The 16,738-nt window shown below is 37.3% G+C and overlaps 2 protein-coding genes across 4 annotated transcripts in view; one reads left to right on the forward strand and one right to left on the reverse strand.

Annotated features, from left to right (window-relative positions):
• Positions 1-505: 505 nt before the first annotated feature.
• Positions 506-4,553, reverse strand: LOC121294415 (reticulocalbin-2-like). 2 transcript variants are annotated; one of them, XM_041218086.1, is made up of 8 exons: positions 4,499-4,553; positions 3,339-3,513; positions 3,092-3,197; positions 2,430-2,626; positions 2,146-2,259; positions 1,483-1,579; positions 1,065-1,207; positions 506-761 (listed from the first exon to the last, which is right to left on the reverse strand). In XM_041218086.1, exons 2-8 carry the CDS (start codon positions 3,498-3,500, stop codon positions 609-611), a joined length of 972 nt encoding a protein of 323 aa, XP_041074020.1. In that variant the 5' UTR covers positions 3,501-3,513; positions 4,499-4,553; the 3' UTR covers positions 506-608. The 2 variants fall into 2 exon arrangements, with proteins under 2 accessions (XP_041074020.1, XP_041074019.1); XM_041218085.1 differs by having other exon boundaries at positions 3,339-3,528; positions 4,499-4,533.
• A 522-nt stretch (positions 4,554-5,075) lies between these two features.
• LOC121294786 (S phase cyclin A-associated protein in the endoplasmic reticulum-like) overlaps positions 5,076-16,738 on the forward strand; it is a 96,833-nt gene continuing 85,170 nt past the window's right edge. The window contains exons 1-3 of one of the 2 annotated variants that reach the window (XM_041218869.1): positions 5,076-5,398; positions 11,282-11,399; positions 13,270-13,346. In XM_041218869.1, the coding sequence (XP_041074803.1) occupies positions 5,207-5,398; positions 11,282-11,399; positions 13,270-13,346 (387 nt within the window). In that variant the 5' untranslated portion in view covers positions 5,076-5,206. Of the gene's footprint in view, positions 5,399-7,187; positions 7,272-11,281; positions 11,400-13,269; positions 13,347-16,738 lie in introns of those variants that run through there. The other variant, XM_041218870.1, reaches the window with a different exon arrangement.

Consider the following 16,738-nt stretch of genomic DNA (forward strand, 5'->3'; position numbering starts at 1 on the left):
CGCATATGGAAAGTGTAACTGGCATTAACAAATCTTAGACTGTTTTGTTTCAAAAACATTATTTTGCCAACTTTCAGAAGGATTTTTTAATTTTTTTTTTAAAACAATCATGAACACATGAACTCTTAAAATAACACAAATTACTAGTTTGGAAACATTAACATATCTATTTCCATTTAAAAAAAAAAAGAAAAACCAATCCTGTGTCAGTTTGAGATTAGCTGGCAAGTATAATGACTGTAAGGTGAATCACAAACATCAAAAAACAAAACTAAAAAGGTTAAATACTCTGTAAACGTGATGGAAAAAAAACCCTTTTACATTTAGCAATGCCTTTGAAATTAAATAATAAAACACTGTAAATAAAATAGATATTAGAGACCTTACATTTTACAAATAATACCAGCAACATTATAACCATGTCTTTATTTATATATATATATATATATATATATATATATATATATATATATATATATATATATATATATATAATTTGTATAGTGTTGGTTGTTTTTTTTTTTTAAACTTACTAAAGGCAGATGTTCAGATTCATTTTCATTTGGTGTAAACAGTTAACCCGGATGTCCAAAGTGTACAATTGAGGATTAGAGCTCATCATGGAAGAAATGCTCATCATGGAGCTGTCTGCCGTAGTCAGTAGCTTCACTGCTGAGGAAGAGCTCCTGGTTGCTCAAAACTTCATTCTCTGTCAGCTTCCCGTCACCATTTGTGTCCATTTCTTTGATAAGATGAACAGCCTGTAAAAAGAATGACATAACCAAGTCACAAAGACTTTGTTTTACAATTATTGGGGTTCATACTGAACTGTCATTAACAATCATTAATACCAGAGTACCAACATATACAAAAAAACTATTTAATGTAAATAGATATATTAAGTGCTTTAGTGAAATAGGAAGTTACCCAAAACCTCAGGTACAGAATAAGGTTCCACTACAGTAAAAACTTGTGTAACATGTTCCAAGCAAGAAACCAGCAGGACAGCTATATTAGAAAGTTGTATTGCATCAGTGCAATTTAAAAGGGGTCATTTTACTTACTTCCTCTTTTGCAGCATCCAAATTGTTGGGCACCACCCAATTAAGCAGCTCCTCAGGGCTAAGTTTACCATCTTGATCCTTATCATACACATTTTCAAAGCGTTCTCTTTCTACAATTGTCCACTCAGCATCATTTTCTGCACCTGTAACAAGGAAACATGCTGTTCTCAGGTTTTAGGTAAAATTATAACCGGTTATTGGTTTTATAAAGATACTGTATACATCACTTTAAACAGGATTCGATCTTGAACTTAGCAATCACGTAAACATTTAGGTGGAATTGTACTGTATTTTAATGGACCATGCTGCTTACTTATTAGTATATATAATAAATGAAGTAGGTTTTTTAAGCAACAGCATGCATCTTATCTACTATACAATATATGAACTACAGTTTCAGTCACAAACATACACTTACCTGGATCTCTCCTGTAGTCCCCAAGATACTCATTTAGACTGATAAACCCATCTCCATTTCTATCATGTTCTTCTAATGCATCTTGCTTGACGTAATCCTGCAGTTTAGCAAACGCTTAAAGACTTTTTTCATAACTAACATTTATCACAGGCTTCTGAGTAGACTTTACCCAATACAAATATATTATTCACTATCCCCATTCCTTTGAGTGACTTTCCCTCTGTACTTACATACTGTTGTTCAAACACAGTATTACATTTTTATTTGAGTGCTTATCCTTTAGAAGTCATGAAATCAAGCGAATTACATACAGTTTGCAGTCATACATTATTGAGATTATGTAAAAAAAAAAATCAAAATCAAAAGCATACATACAGGATAAAATAACAGTTCCACTTAAAAATGTAACCAGAGTGTGTTTTATGCAGTCCCGTGGGTTTGTCCTGATTTACTAAGCTTGTCTCATGCCTTTATAGTGGATCATTTACAAGTATCCTCTTAAAAAATCAGATAACAACTTACTGCAATTAATTCACTTTTTTTTTTAAGCAGACAAACCTTTACATTAGCGTGGTACTCAAAATATACTTTACTTCTAAACACAAACATGGAAAACCATCATGCTGTAATGATAAAGACGTGCTGTACTGCATGTGAACTTACCATCATGTAATCCACTTCAGATGGATGTTCAAACGCTATAAATTCTGTCAAGTTCAGTCCAGGAACATCATTAATGTCTGCATGTTCAAAGCGTTTCTTATCCTTTAAATGTAGCTAGGAAAGAAAGACAGAAAAAAAGCCTTTGTAACATCTTACTGGAAGCAACAAACATTTTGAACAAGCAAAGACATGTTTTGATATTTTAGAATCTTTCCTTTCGAATATGTAAAGAAATAATCTGTGTAAAAAAAAATATATATATTTTCAGAAACTGTAAAGCTTACCAGTCTAAAGGATTCTTCCTCTGAATCATTCAAGACGACATCCTCATCAAAACTGATGACACGGTCATACATATGCATGTTATATTCCTCCCACGATACAATCCCATCATGGTCGGCATCATACTCTGGAAATCGATGTGCTGTCTCCTCAGTTGAATAATGTCTGAAAGACTTCTGTATCCATGTGCTGAGCTCACCTTGGGAACAAGCATGACAAAGAAGTATTAAGAAAAAATATTAGCCAACAAATATTAACACAATCAAAGTTTCAGTACTAAACTGCCTATTTATATTTTCTACTGTATGTAGTGCTTCACCTCCTTTCTATCAAATTATGAAATTAGGGGACGGTAGACCAAGCAAATCACTAGGTGAACAATGTCAAAATATGTATAGATGCATTTTTGAGGGACATGCAACGCTTAGTCTTTGAATTTATGAACATTGGTCTGTTTTAGACACTGTAAATGTTTGAAAGTTAAAAAGGTACATTATGCTTCCAATATATTAATATAGGTCTAGTGAATTAGTTTGAAGGTCTGTTTTTTTTGCTTCACTTGTTCTTTAAATGAAACTTAATTTTATAGGACTCTGAAAAAAAACAGCATCCTGTAACAATAATTAATGACAAACTATTGCTATAAATACATTATACAACAAACCATCAGAGATAAAGCCATCTGAATTGGTATCAATTTTCTTCACAATAGATATCAATCTCTCCTGTTGTTCAAGTGGACTAAGCTTGGCAAATTCCTCCTCTTCCTCCTGTGTGTAAAAACAGAATGCTTACAGGAGAAACACTGCACAGCACAATATTCAATGCTGAATGATATAGCAATGCAATATGAAATATACATAAAATATCTAAAAAGCATGATCTGTTTGAGGCTAATTATAGGTTAGTACCTCATCTCCAAAGAAGGCGTCCCTGTCATACTCAGCATTGTGTTCCCCATCTACATAGTGCTCTTCACTGAGATGATCGTGTTGATGATGTTCAATGTCAGCACAACCCAGTGCAACAAATGCACACGTCAGATACAATACAGACTGCATCTTCTCAAACATCAAACAGCACAATCTGAAAAATACCAATCTTTAACACAGCGAATTACATCAAGTCAAATTTTTTCTTGCTTTTGCTTGGGTGATGGTGCCATCTGCATGATGCTCAGCGGTACTGCCTCAGTATGAAACTAACACGGATTGCCCAATTTTGACCTACAGTAGCAGCTGGTTCATTTGCAGGTTGGTCCAGGAATTATTGTTATGTGACTGGCAATGAATTCACATAAACCACTTTCTCGAATAACAACAAAACTGACTTGATTTAGATACGAAAGCCATATTTACAACGGGCAGCCCTCAAGTCTGTTTCCTCCATGGAGCTGTTGATGTGCAAAATCGTTTAATTAAATTCGGATTTAGTCTGCAGAGTTTGAGGCCTAATCAGTTGAGGTCGTATTAAAATATGCTCTTTGACCAGTGGTCTTTATAATACGATCCCTGGCAAATATAAACCGCACATTTGCTGTTTCGTTCAGTTAGACAAATTGTGAGGTTCTAGAAAGTTGTAATCATCCTTTTTTGAGGTATCAAGTTGGTACACCTCTGATTAGTTCAGTGCTAATCTAAACGCCACATCCTGAAAACCCTGCAATGTAAACTGTTTTAAAACGTCATACAAATCTTAAATGCACAACACGAGAATCAGCGTTTTAATATTACAAGCGAATTACCTGCTGGCTCTTTGAAAAAAAAAAAAAATCACAGTGAGGAATGTTGACGAGAATTCACAAACTTCCTAACCTTATAGCTTTACTGCCTTGCAGCCATGGTTAGCGGGACCCATTGACATAGAGATAAGTGAAGACACACAAGAGGCTAGTTCGGTGAACTATCGACCATCTACCGCGGTTGTGCAAACAACTAGGTCTAATAAATGACCGCTAACAGATAGGAAAGGTAAACTATTTGTATTCGTCATCTTATTGTAATATCAACACGATGACCATGTTGCGTTTATCTCTACACTTAGATAAGATAACAATACATTCAAAACTCACCTTAACTTCAAACAGTTTCTCGCTCGATCGGTTGTCAGGAGCGACGGACTGCCATTCTGCGTCAGTTCCGGTTTAAGCAGGACCAATCATAGGGGTCGGTGTTTGCATTTCAGGTCAGCCTACGGGATATTAGAATTCCCAATGTAAATATTTAGTACATTAAAACCGTGGGAAGGAAGTTTTATTTATAGTGTATACGTAATGTACCACTTTGATGGTGTTGGCAATGTGTAAAACATTTTTTTTTTTTTTGCAGGAGCATTTTCAGATAAAAAAATATACGCTGTTAAATTGTATATTATAGTTTTAAACTGATGTTGTTTACATTATAAACCGTGCTCAATGTAAATGGCAGTTAGCGTGGTTTACATATTTCGCGCAATTGGTTGCTGTCTAAACGAACCAATCAAAATACTTGTCTGTTCGTCCGGCCTTTGGTTACCTGGTAGCCGAAGCCCAACCTAAACAATAGGTAGTTTGACCCCACCTTTCTCTTCTCTGATTAGCCACACTGTAAATAGCTCATGTCGTGATTGGCTGTTCGTGGTGCCACTCAGCAATTTGTCGTAACGCTTTCTGCTTCTAGTTAGGTTGTTTTGAGCTGTCAGCTGTAACTTGTGCTGTTGTTGTCAGTGAAAGGTTGTATTTAACTAAACACAAATAATATTATTGGCTGGTGTCAGTTGAAAGAAAATACATTTTAGGCCAATGTCTAATGATTGCCGCAGCGAAGGCAGGCGACGAGGTGCTGGTCAGCACCGCCTTGGGTCGGGGCTTGATGGCAAAGAGAGAGCGGGGAAGAGAGTGGGCCCCGGTGGCGGGGATTGCAGGGAGAGATCCGGCAGCAATAGCTCGGGATCGTCGCATGGTGGAGGGAAGGAGAGGAACATTAGCCTCAAGGTAAGAACCCCGCTTTAGTTTGTGACTGGTTCGAGTTGGTAATGAAAACTGTCAATGTAGTCGCTTAGTAACGACTTCTGTACTTGTTTATGGCTTCATATTTATACTGTAGAGCGCGCGAGTATTAAAACGTTGCTTTCCAAACTAATGCATTGGCACAAAATACGATAATTGTATCTTAAAGTAGCTACAGATTTAGCCCCTCTATACGAGGGAGTTGTCACTAATAATGGCAATGTGTCCATTTATCTTAGCAACCTGCTATTATAGAACTTTCGGAATTGCACAGGGGTATATCTGCATAATTTTATGTCGCTGCATGTGGCATATTTTAAGTGGTCTGTCTCTCAGCTGATTGATTTAATTTGTTCTGAAAATAGGTTCCTGACTTGTGTTCTGTAAGCAAGCAAGTTTCAGTCCCGATGGATAAGATAGCATACAGGGAGGCAAGAAGACTTCTACTTCATAGCGGTTTCAGCCATTACAGGTTTTATTATGTGCACCAGTGTGTAGGTAACAAGCTCAGGCGTGTCTCATTAAACTCCAGGGGGAAAAAAAAAAACAGGAGTGGATCAAACTGCTGTGCAATGGGAGTCATATTTCCATCCTTAATATCCTGATATGTCTGAGGCTTTGACATAGGCATGGCATAAGGTACTTGTTTGGCAGGTATTCCAAGTGTGGCCCATTGTGGGGTGTGGGGTGTTGGGTGGAATGCCCATGTAGCCCTCCAGAACAATGGAATCACATTGCAGAGGAGTGTGGTCTGTAGTGAACCAATCCTTGTAGAGTAGGTATGCCACTTCCACAAGAAACTAGGAACAAATAAATACATTATTTTATATCGATTCAGTATTTGCTATGCAACCTGTTATGCAACATATGCACAATCAACGCAGTGGACTCTGACTATTGACTTGATTTTAGTTTAGGGCTGTACGGTCTGGTAAATTTAAATACATGACAATCAGATAAGACCAAGAAAGAAGTCATAGGGCCCTATTACGAAGGCAAAAACCCATTTTTAGACATGGGATGGTATCAAATGAGATACTTATTGTTTCATGCACTTGCTTCAAAACAACACTTTCACGGTTATTACCTAACATAGCTCTTTGTTCTTTGAACATAAGCATTTTGCTTCAAATCAGATATTAATAATTTTATAACAGTTTACTGGACAACAAGCAGCTAATGTTCACCACTTGCAATATGGGTAGCTTACATTTTAATCAATCAATGCATCAGTACAAACATATGTAATTTTACGGTGCATGGTAGTAAGACTAGCATTTTATAAGTGTCACCCTTAACAAATACATATTATAAAAATAAGACGATCAAATTACTAATGCAGTGTGGTTTGCATGTCAGTATCAGCAGTACAGCATGCAGCAAGTAATCATGCCAGCAGCATTTGGCTAACCTCTCAGGGCAGGTGATGAAGCTTGACAGCTACAGATGACTATTCTGCTATCATTGTTGTGACTGAGGGTTTGGAATGCAGTCCCCTTGTGTTGTGCTTTAAATAAAGCGGAGAGCTTCGAAGCACTGGATAGTGCAGAGCAGCAAGCAAGCAAACAACTAGCAGAGGCCCTCTGATTGCTGCTAGCACAACACAGGCTCCAGCAAGCAGGGTTAAAGGTCTCCAAGCACTACATTGTGATTGGTGGAAAGTTGGCACAGCTGGACAACTTGCCAGGGATACATGCAGATCTATTTTGGTCTTCAGTCAGATGATGATGATGATGATGATGGTGTCGCCAAGTAGAGTATGAGCAGCTATGCTAGCAAAGAAACAGGCTGTGAAGTCTGAAGTATGTCATTACCGGAACGTGAAGAGGAACCTGCTTACAGACTCTACTTCTATTCTGTACGTACCTTAATTTTTTTTATCCCCCGCTGCCTTTTGCTTTGTATGTGTCAGAGCTCTTGTTGCTTGCAGTCGACCCACTTGCACATGATCCCCAGACTATCCCCCTGCTATTGACAGCACAGTATTTGTTACAGATTTGTGTGAGCTACAGTACACAGACTGTGAAAGTTATTGACTATTGCTGCTAACATTGTGGGAGAAAAAAAAAAAAACTACCTAAGAAACCACCATCTCTTGTTAGGGAGTCAAGAGACAGGTGGCAAAGTAGTTAATCCTGACCTGTCACAGTTAATTCAGTAGCACATGAAGGCAGGGACAAGAAGACACAGGGGCAAAGTCGCTCAGAGTTGCAATCGATTCACTGTTTACTGATTACTTTCCCAGTATTGTGCTTCCAGGCATCAATAGTAATTCATATGTTGTGTGATATGCAAAATTAGGATACAAGATGAAGACTTTGTTTTTCCTCAATACTAGAGGATTTATTACACGTCCTGGGTGTTTGTCTGAATATTTTTTGCCTTCACAACATTTGCAGTCTTGTTTTTCATAAGTAGGTCGGTTATAAATATCAAGCCCTCCACCCCCATGGGCAGGCAAGGACATTTTCCAGGCCTCTGAGTTTAAGCAACCTAATTTCTTAGCAAATGCTGTTTTTGAAAAGTTGCTAATTCATTGATGAAAAGTGTCAGATTGAAGAGCTTGAGGGGAGTATTTAGCTATAAAATGAACATTTTATATTGTACTCAGTGGTAACAAAGTTTGGATTTTCATAATGGGCCCAGTTTAGCAGCTGCCAAAACATTCCAATGCCAAGTACACTTTGAGTTGGATACCAGTTCACTACTGTACTGAAGCAAATATTAGGAACTTGTGTGGCTCAGATTGTCTGGAAGAGTTAGTGCTTTATTTGCATATATATTGAATTAAAATCGCATCTGGTTTTATGATTTAATCTAATTAAATAATAAAACAACATAATAAAAACATGTACTGTTCAAACCTAATCAGCAATATACAAAGATCTAAGAATAGAATAAATAAAACATCTCTTTGTTAATGTGGGCTGGAGGAGAAGCATTGGCAGGAGATTCTAAGCAATTCCCTATTCCGATCTTTAAAACCAGAGGAAAGATTATCAGATCTCATCTTCATACTATGATAGAAACAATTCCAAGTCTTTGGGAGTTGAAATGCAAAAGATAATTTGAACATGTATTGCAGAATGAACAGAATCCTGAAGCGTAAATTGGACCTATGTCACCTGCCTACATATCAAAAACAAATATACATCAGGGATTTTGCTGTTTGTAAAACAATGTGCTATTATCTTCTGACTCGAGCCATGCCTCTGTCGTCATCCTTCTAGATCTAAGCGCAGTGTTTGACAGCCTTGAGAATCTTGTAGGACTATCAGGGTGCACCTTGTCTTGGTTTAAATCTGTCTTTCAAGTAGGTTACAATATGTTCAAATTGAGAAGCACTCCTCCTTATCTAGGGTAGTGTGTGGCATCCCACAGAGCTCTGTTCTTGGACCAGTCTTGTTTTCCCTGTATGTGCTCCCCCTGCGTGATGTTGTCCGTAGACACAGGGTAAACTTTCACTGCTATGCCAATGACAAATAATTGTACCTATCTCTGAAACCAGGTGAGTCCACATCTGCAAATACCATAACTACCTGTCTCACAGGGTAAGAAATCAACGAGAGTGGGTAAATCAATGTGCCTGTACAGTGGACAGCTACCCCATTGAGTGAAAGACAGAAATTACAAATCTGGGTGTCATTTTTGACCCTGGTCTTTCATTTGAGTCCCATATTAGGAACGTAACTAAAGTGTCTTTTTTCCATCTAAGCAATATTGCTAAATTAGATGCTTTCTCTCAGCACAGGATGCTAAGAGACTGATGCATTCCCTTGTAACTTCTAGAATAGACTACTGTAATGCCCTATTTTATGCTATTCCAGACTGTGTTTTGTCCAGATTGCAGCCCGTGGAAAATGCTGCTGCCAGGATCCTAACGAAAATAAAAAAGTTTGACCATATTATGCTGGTGTTGGCATCCCTACACTGGCTCCCAGTACGATACAGGATTGATTTTAAAGTCCTGCTTTTAACCTATAAAGCCTTAAATGGGTTGACTTATTGGTCCAGTATGTTCCAGGTCACCCACTCCAATTTTAGGATGATGAGTATCTCACTGTTCCAAAAATGTAAAAAAAAAAAACACAGCTGGTAGAGCATTCTCCTATAGGGCCTCTGAACTGCGTAATGAATTGCCAGTCTCTGTAAGGGAGGTACCAACTATGGCAGCTTTTAAAACTAGGCTGAAGACATTTTTATAGTCTATCATATACATGACTACTACTATTGCCTTTTTACTGTATTTTATTGCTTTTGTTATTTTATCGTACTTCTGTATTTTATTGTATTATTTGTTGGTCTGCTACTAATGCTTACTGCAATGTATATTTTCTGGTTTTGCCCATGTGAAGCGCTCTGTGGCAACTTGTTGCAAAGGGTGCTATATTAAATAAAGATTGATTGATTGATTGACTTCTAGTCATTACAATGCCTCTTCTTTCAAGCTTTATTGCTATATCTCTGTGTTTCTTTTTACAGGAGCACTGAAATGTACCTGGGTTTAGAAAAGCCCTGTATATTTAAAAAGGAGGATTTGAAGAAGTGACTTGGGTTAACTATATACGATTTAAGATTTTCTGAACTTCAAATAAGTCTTCTCTTTTCCTTCTTTTTGCTACCGTTTGTTAGAGATCTCAGCTGTGCAGTTTTGCCAGTCCAGCTATGGCCAAAGATTTTGCATCTTCTATAATTTTAGGGTTATAATAATAATAATAATAATAATAATAATAATAATAATAATAATAAACTATATGAACATAATTTAAATCTTATATTAAAAATCATGTAATCAAAGAAACAAAAAATGATATTGCAGAAGTCTGTCGGCAGCTGTAATAGTAGTACAGTATTTCATGTTGGATCTCGAAATGTCAAATTTTTCTTTGTCAGTTTTTCATTAAGCGCCATGTTATGTAGTTCTGTATTTTAACTTGACATTATTCAGCTGGTTTCATTTGACTTTATGGAGCAAAATGTGTTAATTCTACAGGATGATGTAAGACTTTTGGCCATAGCTGTATAGTTCAATATTTTTTATAGCATTTTTGATGATGACTATTTTAAAACATTTTAAGTGATTGCTCTTAATATATTTGCATTACACCTTGAGACAGAACATTTTCACAAGTGTTCTGGAAGAGTTTGTTACAAGATTATATCCTAATAAAATAAAATCACTAAGGCTAGGATATTTGAATGCATTTCAGCGGCCATGATGCAGTGACAGCATTTTCTACTACTGAAATCCAGTTTATATCTAGCCAACTCGATTATAGCAGAACCCTTGTCAAACTAATTTGATAGTAGGCCAGATTTGCTTTCAAATTAGCAGATGTTCTGTAGGGATTTCAATACGTGTTTTATCTCATTTTAACACTGGGTGGCAGTAAAATCCAATTCAAATTAAAATGTTTGGCTTTTGGTACAGTAGCACTGAAGCTGTTCTCAAAGGCACATATACCAGTCTTACCTGGCAAAAGAAGTTTATTGGTTTTCCTCTGTAACTTTAAACACTGAATCATATATTCTTAGGTAAAGTTAAAGCTGACAGAGTTTATAGATCTAGTAAATGACTGCCATGTGTATTTTGTAAACCAGGGGTTGTGTTATAATTGACTTGGCTAGATGTACCATATAATAATTATGTGGTACATTTTGACATTTTTATGAATCAAAATTCCTTCTAGCTTTTATATATGTATTTTTGTGTTGCATACATTTTTTTGTTATATCAAATCATTTGTGGTTTGATATTGGGACTTAATAAAATAGTGGCATGTGTTTTTCAGACATGTAAATATATACAACTTTCCTTATGCAGCTGTGTATATGATACTAACCTGCTTTCTTGTATTATTTATTTAGGCTTCCTTTCAGCGCTCAAACAGCCATGACAAGGTGAGGAAGATTGTGGCAGAGGAAGGCCGCAGTGCGCGGAATCTGATTGCCTGGAGTGTGCCCTTGGGAAGCAGAGAAGACGGGGGTTAGTACAGAGACTGAACCCTGCGTTATTGATTCTTACAAGTACATTTTGGGAGTTTTTTGTTTGGTCCCAAACAAAGTACAGAAGACATGTATAAGGAACAAGGTATTTCATTATATGCAGGACAGGTGGAAATGGTGCCATTCATAAATTCAGATTGGAATGAACCGTGGTCTTGATTTTGTAACAACAACCTATTTAGAGACACATTTTATTTTGTTTCAGTGTGCTTGTTTAGTATGTTCAGCTTCAGATCTGTTCATGATATTGTTGCTTTGAAATGTTACATTAAAAAAGTTGTTCTACTTGCAGAGTGTTTAGGCTGTACAGCAATCCCAATGCTTTTCATTTTCATCATGCCATTCTTGCAAATGCAGCTGTTGGCAGAAATAACTGGTACACACGAGTGATTTGACTAGAGTGAAGTTTGTTTTAGCAAATTATTTTTTAACATATGTTCAATGTAGTTTGTGCTGGAAGTTTAGGTTAAGAATATTTTGACACCAGATACAATCCATTGCATCTATTTTGTTGACGGTGCCCATGGCAACAGACACATGTGGCTATTGGCTTGATGTGTGGCAGATCTATCAGGCACAGGCAGCCCCTTGTTTTTGTTAAATAATTTGGACAGGTTGGCAAGGTCTATTAAAAAGTAAGAAATCTACAGGAAGCCATATAGCCTAAACATGACTGTCTATCTTTCTTAGAACACAGAGGCATATTTAGTTTCCATGTAACTGTTTTCATTTATTTTATTTTGTATGTCTTGAAGATGTTAAGGGAGTGCTGCTAACAGTGTGAAATGGGCTGCAGTGCTTTTTCTGCCTAGTGGACAGGTTTCAGAATTAACGTACAGTGCCATGTTTTCTCAGCTTCCGTCCATGTTAGAGTTGAAACACACTGGTTGGAAAACAGCAAGTCTCCATTGGAGAATTTGAAATATAATGTACTGTACCTAAACTGCTAAAAACAGTGTAACTTAAGGCTCCCTTTATGCACTGCTATGTTGAAGACCTGCAGCAGCTGATGAGTTGTTTGAATTGAATGATCTCTTGCTAGTATTCCAGTGATGGCAATGTATTCTGATCTTCCAGTGTTTCTCTTTCTCATTTTATCATTGTCTAGTCATTTTCCTGCCATTTGCAGAGACTGCGTTTGCCATCAGGCACTTTATCAGCTGGTCCAATGTTAAAATCTGACAGTTGAAACGGGGGACAGCTATCGATTATCGGGAAAGTAGATCCTCCGAATGGGCTGTCAGCGGTCAGGTTACATGGTCAAATAGTAAAAAAATCAATGTGCAAGATGGGCTAGAGCTTGAAAGGGTCGATGCTCTTCGTACCACAAGAACGTCAATACAGGGGGACTGGGGTTTGTCGTTTGTAAATCTAGCACAATTATAGCTTTAAATCTTCTCGTAATGAAGGTTTGCTTCGCTAAGTCATTTTGTATGTACATTATAGCCACACATCAGATAATTATCTGTGTTTATTTGTCGATTTCCATGCTGTAAGGGATGGGATAACAGACCTCGGAGGAGTCTGGTCACTAACAGTTCTTATCGAGGAGTCAAAAAATGTATTTGTCTTGGACTCTGTACTTTGCTGCAGGTTTTTATTTACTAAGACATGTTGCAGCACATTCTCCAAATTGCAACTGAGAAATGTTAAGAAGAAAAGACTTGAGAGGCAAACTGTAATCCCCCCCCCCCCCCCCCCCACCCCAGCTAACAGTAATAGTAGGGGATATTACTGAATTCATTATTTTACAACATAATGGTTGCAAATAGAGCCTAAACCTAAAGCCTCTTCTATCTGGGTATCTGGTTTGATTGATGTGCAACTTATACATTTTATTATCTTCACAGGAAAGGCCAAGCCCCAAGTTCCAAGCAGTCAAAGATCACAACGCATCACTGCAGGTCTACATAGAAACAAAAAACAGGTATTATATAAACTGCACAGTAGCATTTAATTCTGTAGTCGGCATTGAAATAATAAGAATAGCTACATAAATAAATAAATAACATTGTATTCTTACACAGTTGCAGCTGCTTCTTTTGAAACAAAATTAATCAGTTCCACTGACCAATTTTTAAAAATCAGGCATGTTTATTTCATGAGCTTTAGAGTGATGTATGCAATTAACCTGAGTTACCAACAGAGGGAGACAGAGACTAGAAGTCCTGATTTCCAATGCAATTATGCTGGATCCCCATGGAGTCAATCCAGTATTCAGCAGTGAAACATTACAAAATCACTGTTTTGTTCCCAAATTGGTGGCATAGTATTTGTTGTTAAAGCCGATAGGGCAGCTTTGCAGTGGCAGCCTATAAGCAACACGTGGCTGAACCATGAGGCATCAATCGATCGCATGGAAAAATGACTGCATGGACAACTTAAGATCACAAGTGAAGTAAAAAAAATAAATAATAATAATTCCATTTTAATTTCCTGTTTATCAGTATAACAATGGATTGCATTTGGTTAAATCTTACTATTTAAAAATATATGTTTACGTTTGTAAAATAGTTACTATTTACAAAAGCATACATCATTGAGCTTGTATTTTGTATATTAACCCAGTTTTCTTCATTTAAACTTTAGATAATGTAAATGGGTTTTTGTATGTCAAACGAGCAATGCGAAATGAATGTACTATGGTCACAACTTGAGAGAGAGAGAGGAGGAACAAAAAAAACTATAAAAAAAGGAAAAAAGACTGACAGAGAAGGAAACAAAGAAGAAAAATGAGACAGATTGCCCAGGAATCACACATGGGGATCTAGTGATTACAAATAAAACATCTTTTATCTTTAATAATGCTAGTAAACATATGGATAATAATTTAATTAAATATTATCAGTCAACCAAGCTATTTCTACCGTGCTGTCAGAAGGCAGTGGAAGTTGAAACGTTAAGGCTAATTATTAAAATAGTGAATTTAAAAATATATAAAATCTGAAATGTAACTTTTTGTTCCACATTTGAATTTCATATTACCTGCTGTAGTTTTTTTGAATACTGTGTGTGATCAGCTACCATGCATTGCACTTACAGGGCTGGTGTCCTGCAGGTTTCCTGTGACCCTGTTCTAAAGAGCTAATGGAGGATAAAACACCAGGAATCAGCTGTGCTGTGAGTGGCTGCTCCCAGGGGCAGGCTCCTTCTCCCCTGAGTGGCAGTTATTGAACTGTGACAAACCAGCCGTGTCAGTCCTGGCTGCTGCCTGGGGATTCCAAACGATCTTTCCATTCAGCAGCCATGACCAAACTCCTTGCTCTTAGATAGGGTTACACTCTGGCTGCCTCTCCGTGAGCTGACTTTATTATTTTGTCATAACCTTATTTGTAGGTGGTTTCAAGGTGTTTGTAGTTGCTCTGATTTTTCCTAGTGCTGGGATTTTTCAGGTTGAAGTTTTGTGCAAAAATGATTGGAATAAATAATATTTTCATTTTTTGATTAAAATACTGGCGTTCTTCCTCTTATTTGGTATACTTCACAATTATTCCCTCACTAGTGACGGCTCTATCAAGTACCAAAAAAAAAAAAAAATTCTAAATAAAATGTAATTGTGTGGGTACTGGACAAATTTAGTTAAATGGATTTGACAGATATAGCCCTAATTATATGCTGGCTGTACAAGTGTTGCTGTAATGTGATAATCAGTAGTGGCTGTCATAATGTACTTCACTAATAACAGCTGGGAGAGGAGTCATTTTTCAAACGTTTGCTGTGCCATTTTTGTATTTATTTAACTTTTCACAGTCTTCATCGGGATGTACATAAAATCTCACTTCTAATATAATGATTAATTCTGCCATGAATGTATTATTACTAAACACTCTCTTATCTAATGATTATATTTGCAGAATGATATGTGCTGATGGTGAACACCACTGGGCTTCAAAAACTTTTTTTAATGGAATAATGACATGATCATGACTGTAGACTTTCAGTGAATGTGTTCTCCTATTGGTCCCACAATGCTTTTAAAAGTAGTTTTCGAAACTTGAATGTAAAACGAATTGTACCTCTGTACTCTTTACCACTACTGCATGGCTGAGCTACTCTACCCCCACTATTTAGTAGATGCTGTGTTATTCACAACACAGCAGTGATAATGGAGATATTACTGCTGTCGTCTTGCCAGGACACTCTTGTAAACAAGGCTTCAGTCTCAATGGGTTTATTCCTGGTTTAAGAATGAATAAATACATACTGACTATGCATTGTAGATAGTAGCTGGCAATCTTATTTTTTTTTTATTGTGGGTGCAGCTCAGTCAGTCACAGCCTTGTGTTCAGTGTCTGAATGCCCATCACATAACCTCCCTAGTTTAGAACTAATTTTCCCTATGGACAGATTGCTTCGACGGGACCTCAATCTAGGAGAGGAGAGGGTGAAGTAGCCTGGGGCTCCCCTGCGGCACCGAGCTTGCTGCTTTGTGCACTCAATCCTCAGCGAGACAGTCACCGCACACAGAGGGGTTGCTGGCTCTTCCGTGTGCTTTCCTCTGCAGGCGATAGTCACATCCTTTAATTGACAAGGAGAAGGCCACTTGATGCCAGTGTGCGAGACTGTGAAGCTTGCTGCTTCACTAAGTTGGTTCATTCAGTTCAATGAGGGTAACCCACCTTCCCCAGCCCAGCAAAACTCTTGGGGAGCAGAGCATCGGTGCAATTTGATCTCATGTGGTCAGTAGGTTCTGTTTTCCTGCTTATCAGAAGCTCCAGTTGGTTAGCCCTTTACCTTAATTGTATGGGGTGTCGTAAGGTAGAAATAATAATTTGAGGGGCTGTTTCATTAATCAACATTTGTGGTTTCTAAATACCCTTTGGTGTTATATTGGTTTGTGGAGGTGGTGTTTAAAAGCAGTTCCTAAATGGGATTTTTTTTATAGTGCAGAATGGATTTATTTAGTCTGATGATAGCAAGAAACCTCAGATTCAAGACTAGTAAATCCCCATTTTACTGTGAGAAAAATGTGTTAGTGTGAAACAACGTGAAGTCCAGCCATTCATTTTAATAATGTCTTTATAGAAGTGTAACAAATATGCATCGGCTGTTTTAAATAAAGTTCTGCAAACTTTATTTGGGGGGTGGGGGGGAGTACTGTACAGCATTGCAATTATTTCTTCACCCTTCATCTTCCAATCTCCTACTGTTCTTTCTGTCAGAATTAGGAGAAAGTTTCAAACTACTTTACCTTGTGTTTTAAGCAGAGGTATTTTCAAACATTTATATGGCTGCCCTGCCCATGAGTGTGATACATAAGAGCAGTATTGTTGAGTTCCAGGGCACTGCGTTGTGGTGTGTTATTTTGACTCGTTGTCA

The sequence above is a fragment of the Polyodon spathula genome, chromosome 19 (assembly GCF_017654505.1).
Source record: "Polyodon spathula isolate WHYD16114869_AA chromosome 19, ASM1765450v1, whole genome shotgun sequence".
NCBI classification, from domain to species: Eukaryota; Metazoa; Chordata; class Actinopteri; order Acipenseriformes; family Polyodontidae; genus Polyodon; species Polyodon spathula.

What these genes read in the sequence shown, in the direction of transcription:
- LOC121294415 (XM_041218086.1), bottom strand. Translation starts at nt 3,500, where the DNA reads ATGTTTGAGAAGATGCAGTCTGTATTGTATCTGACGTGTGCATTTGTT. An exon ending in AGGAAGAATCCTTTAGACTG is followed by an intron (nt 2,260 to 2,429) that starts GTAAGCTTTACA and finishes TTTCTTTCCTAG; the next exon opens with CTACATTTAAAGGATAAGAA. An exon ending in CTGAAGTGGATTACATGATG is followed by an intron (nt 1,580 to 2,145) that starts GTAAGTTCACAT and finishes GCTAAACTGCAG; the next exon opens with GATTACGTCAAGCAAGATGC.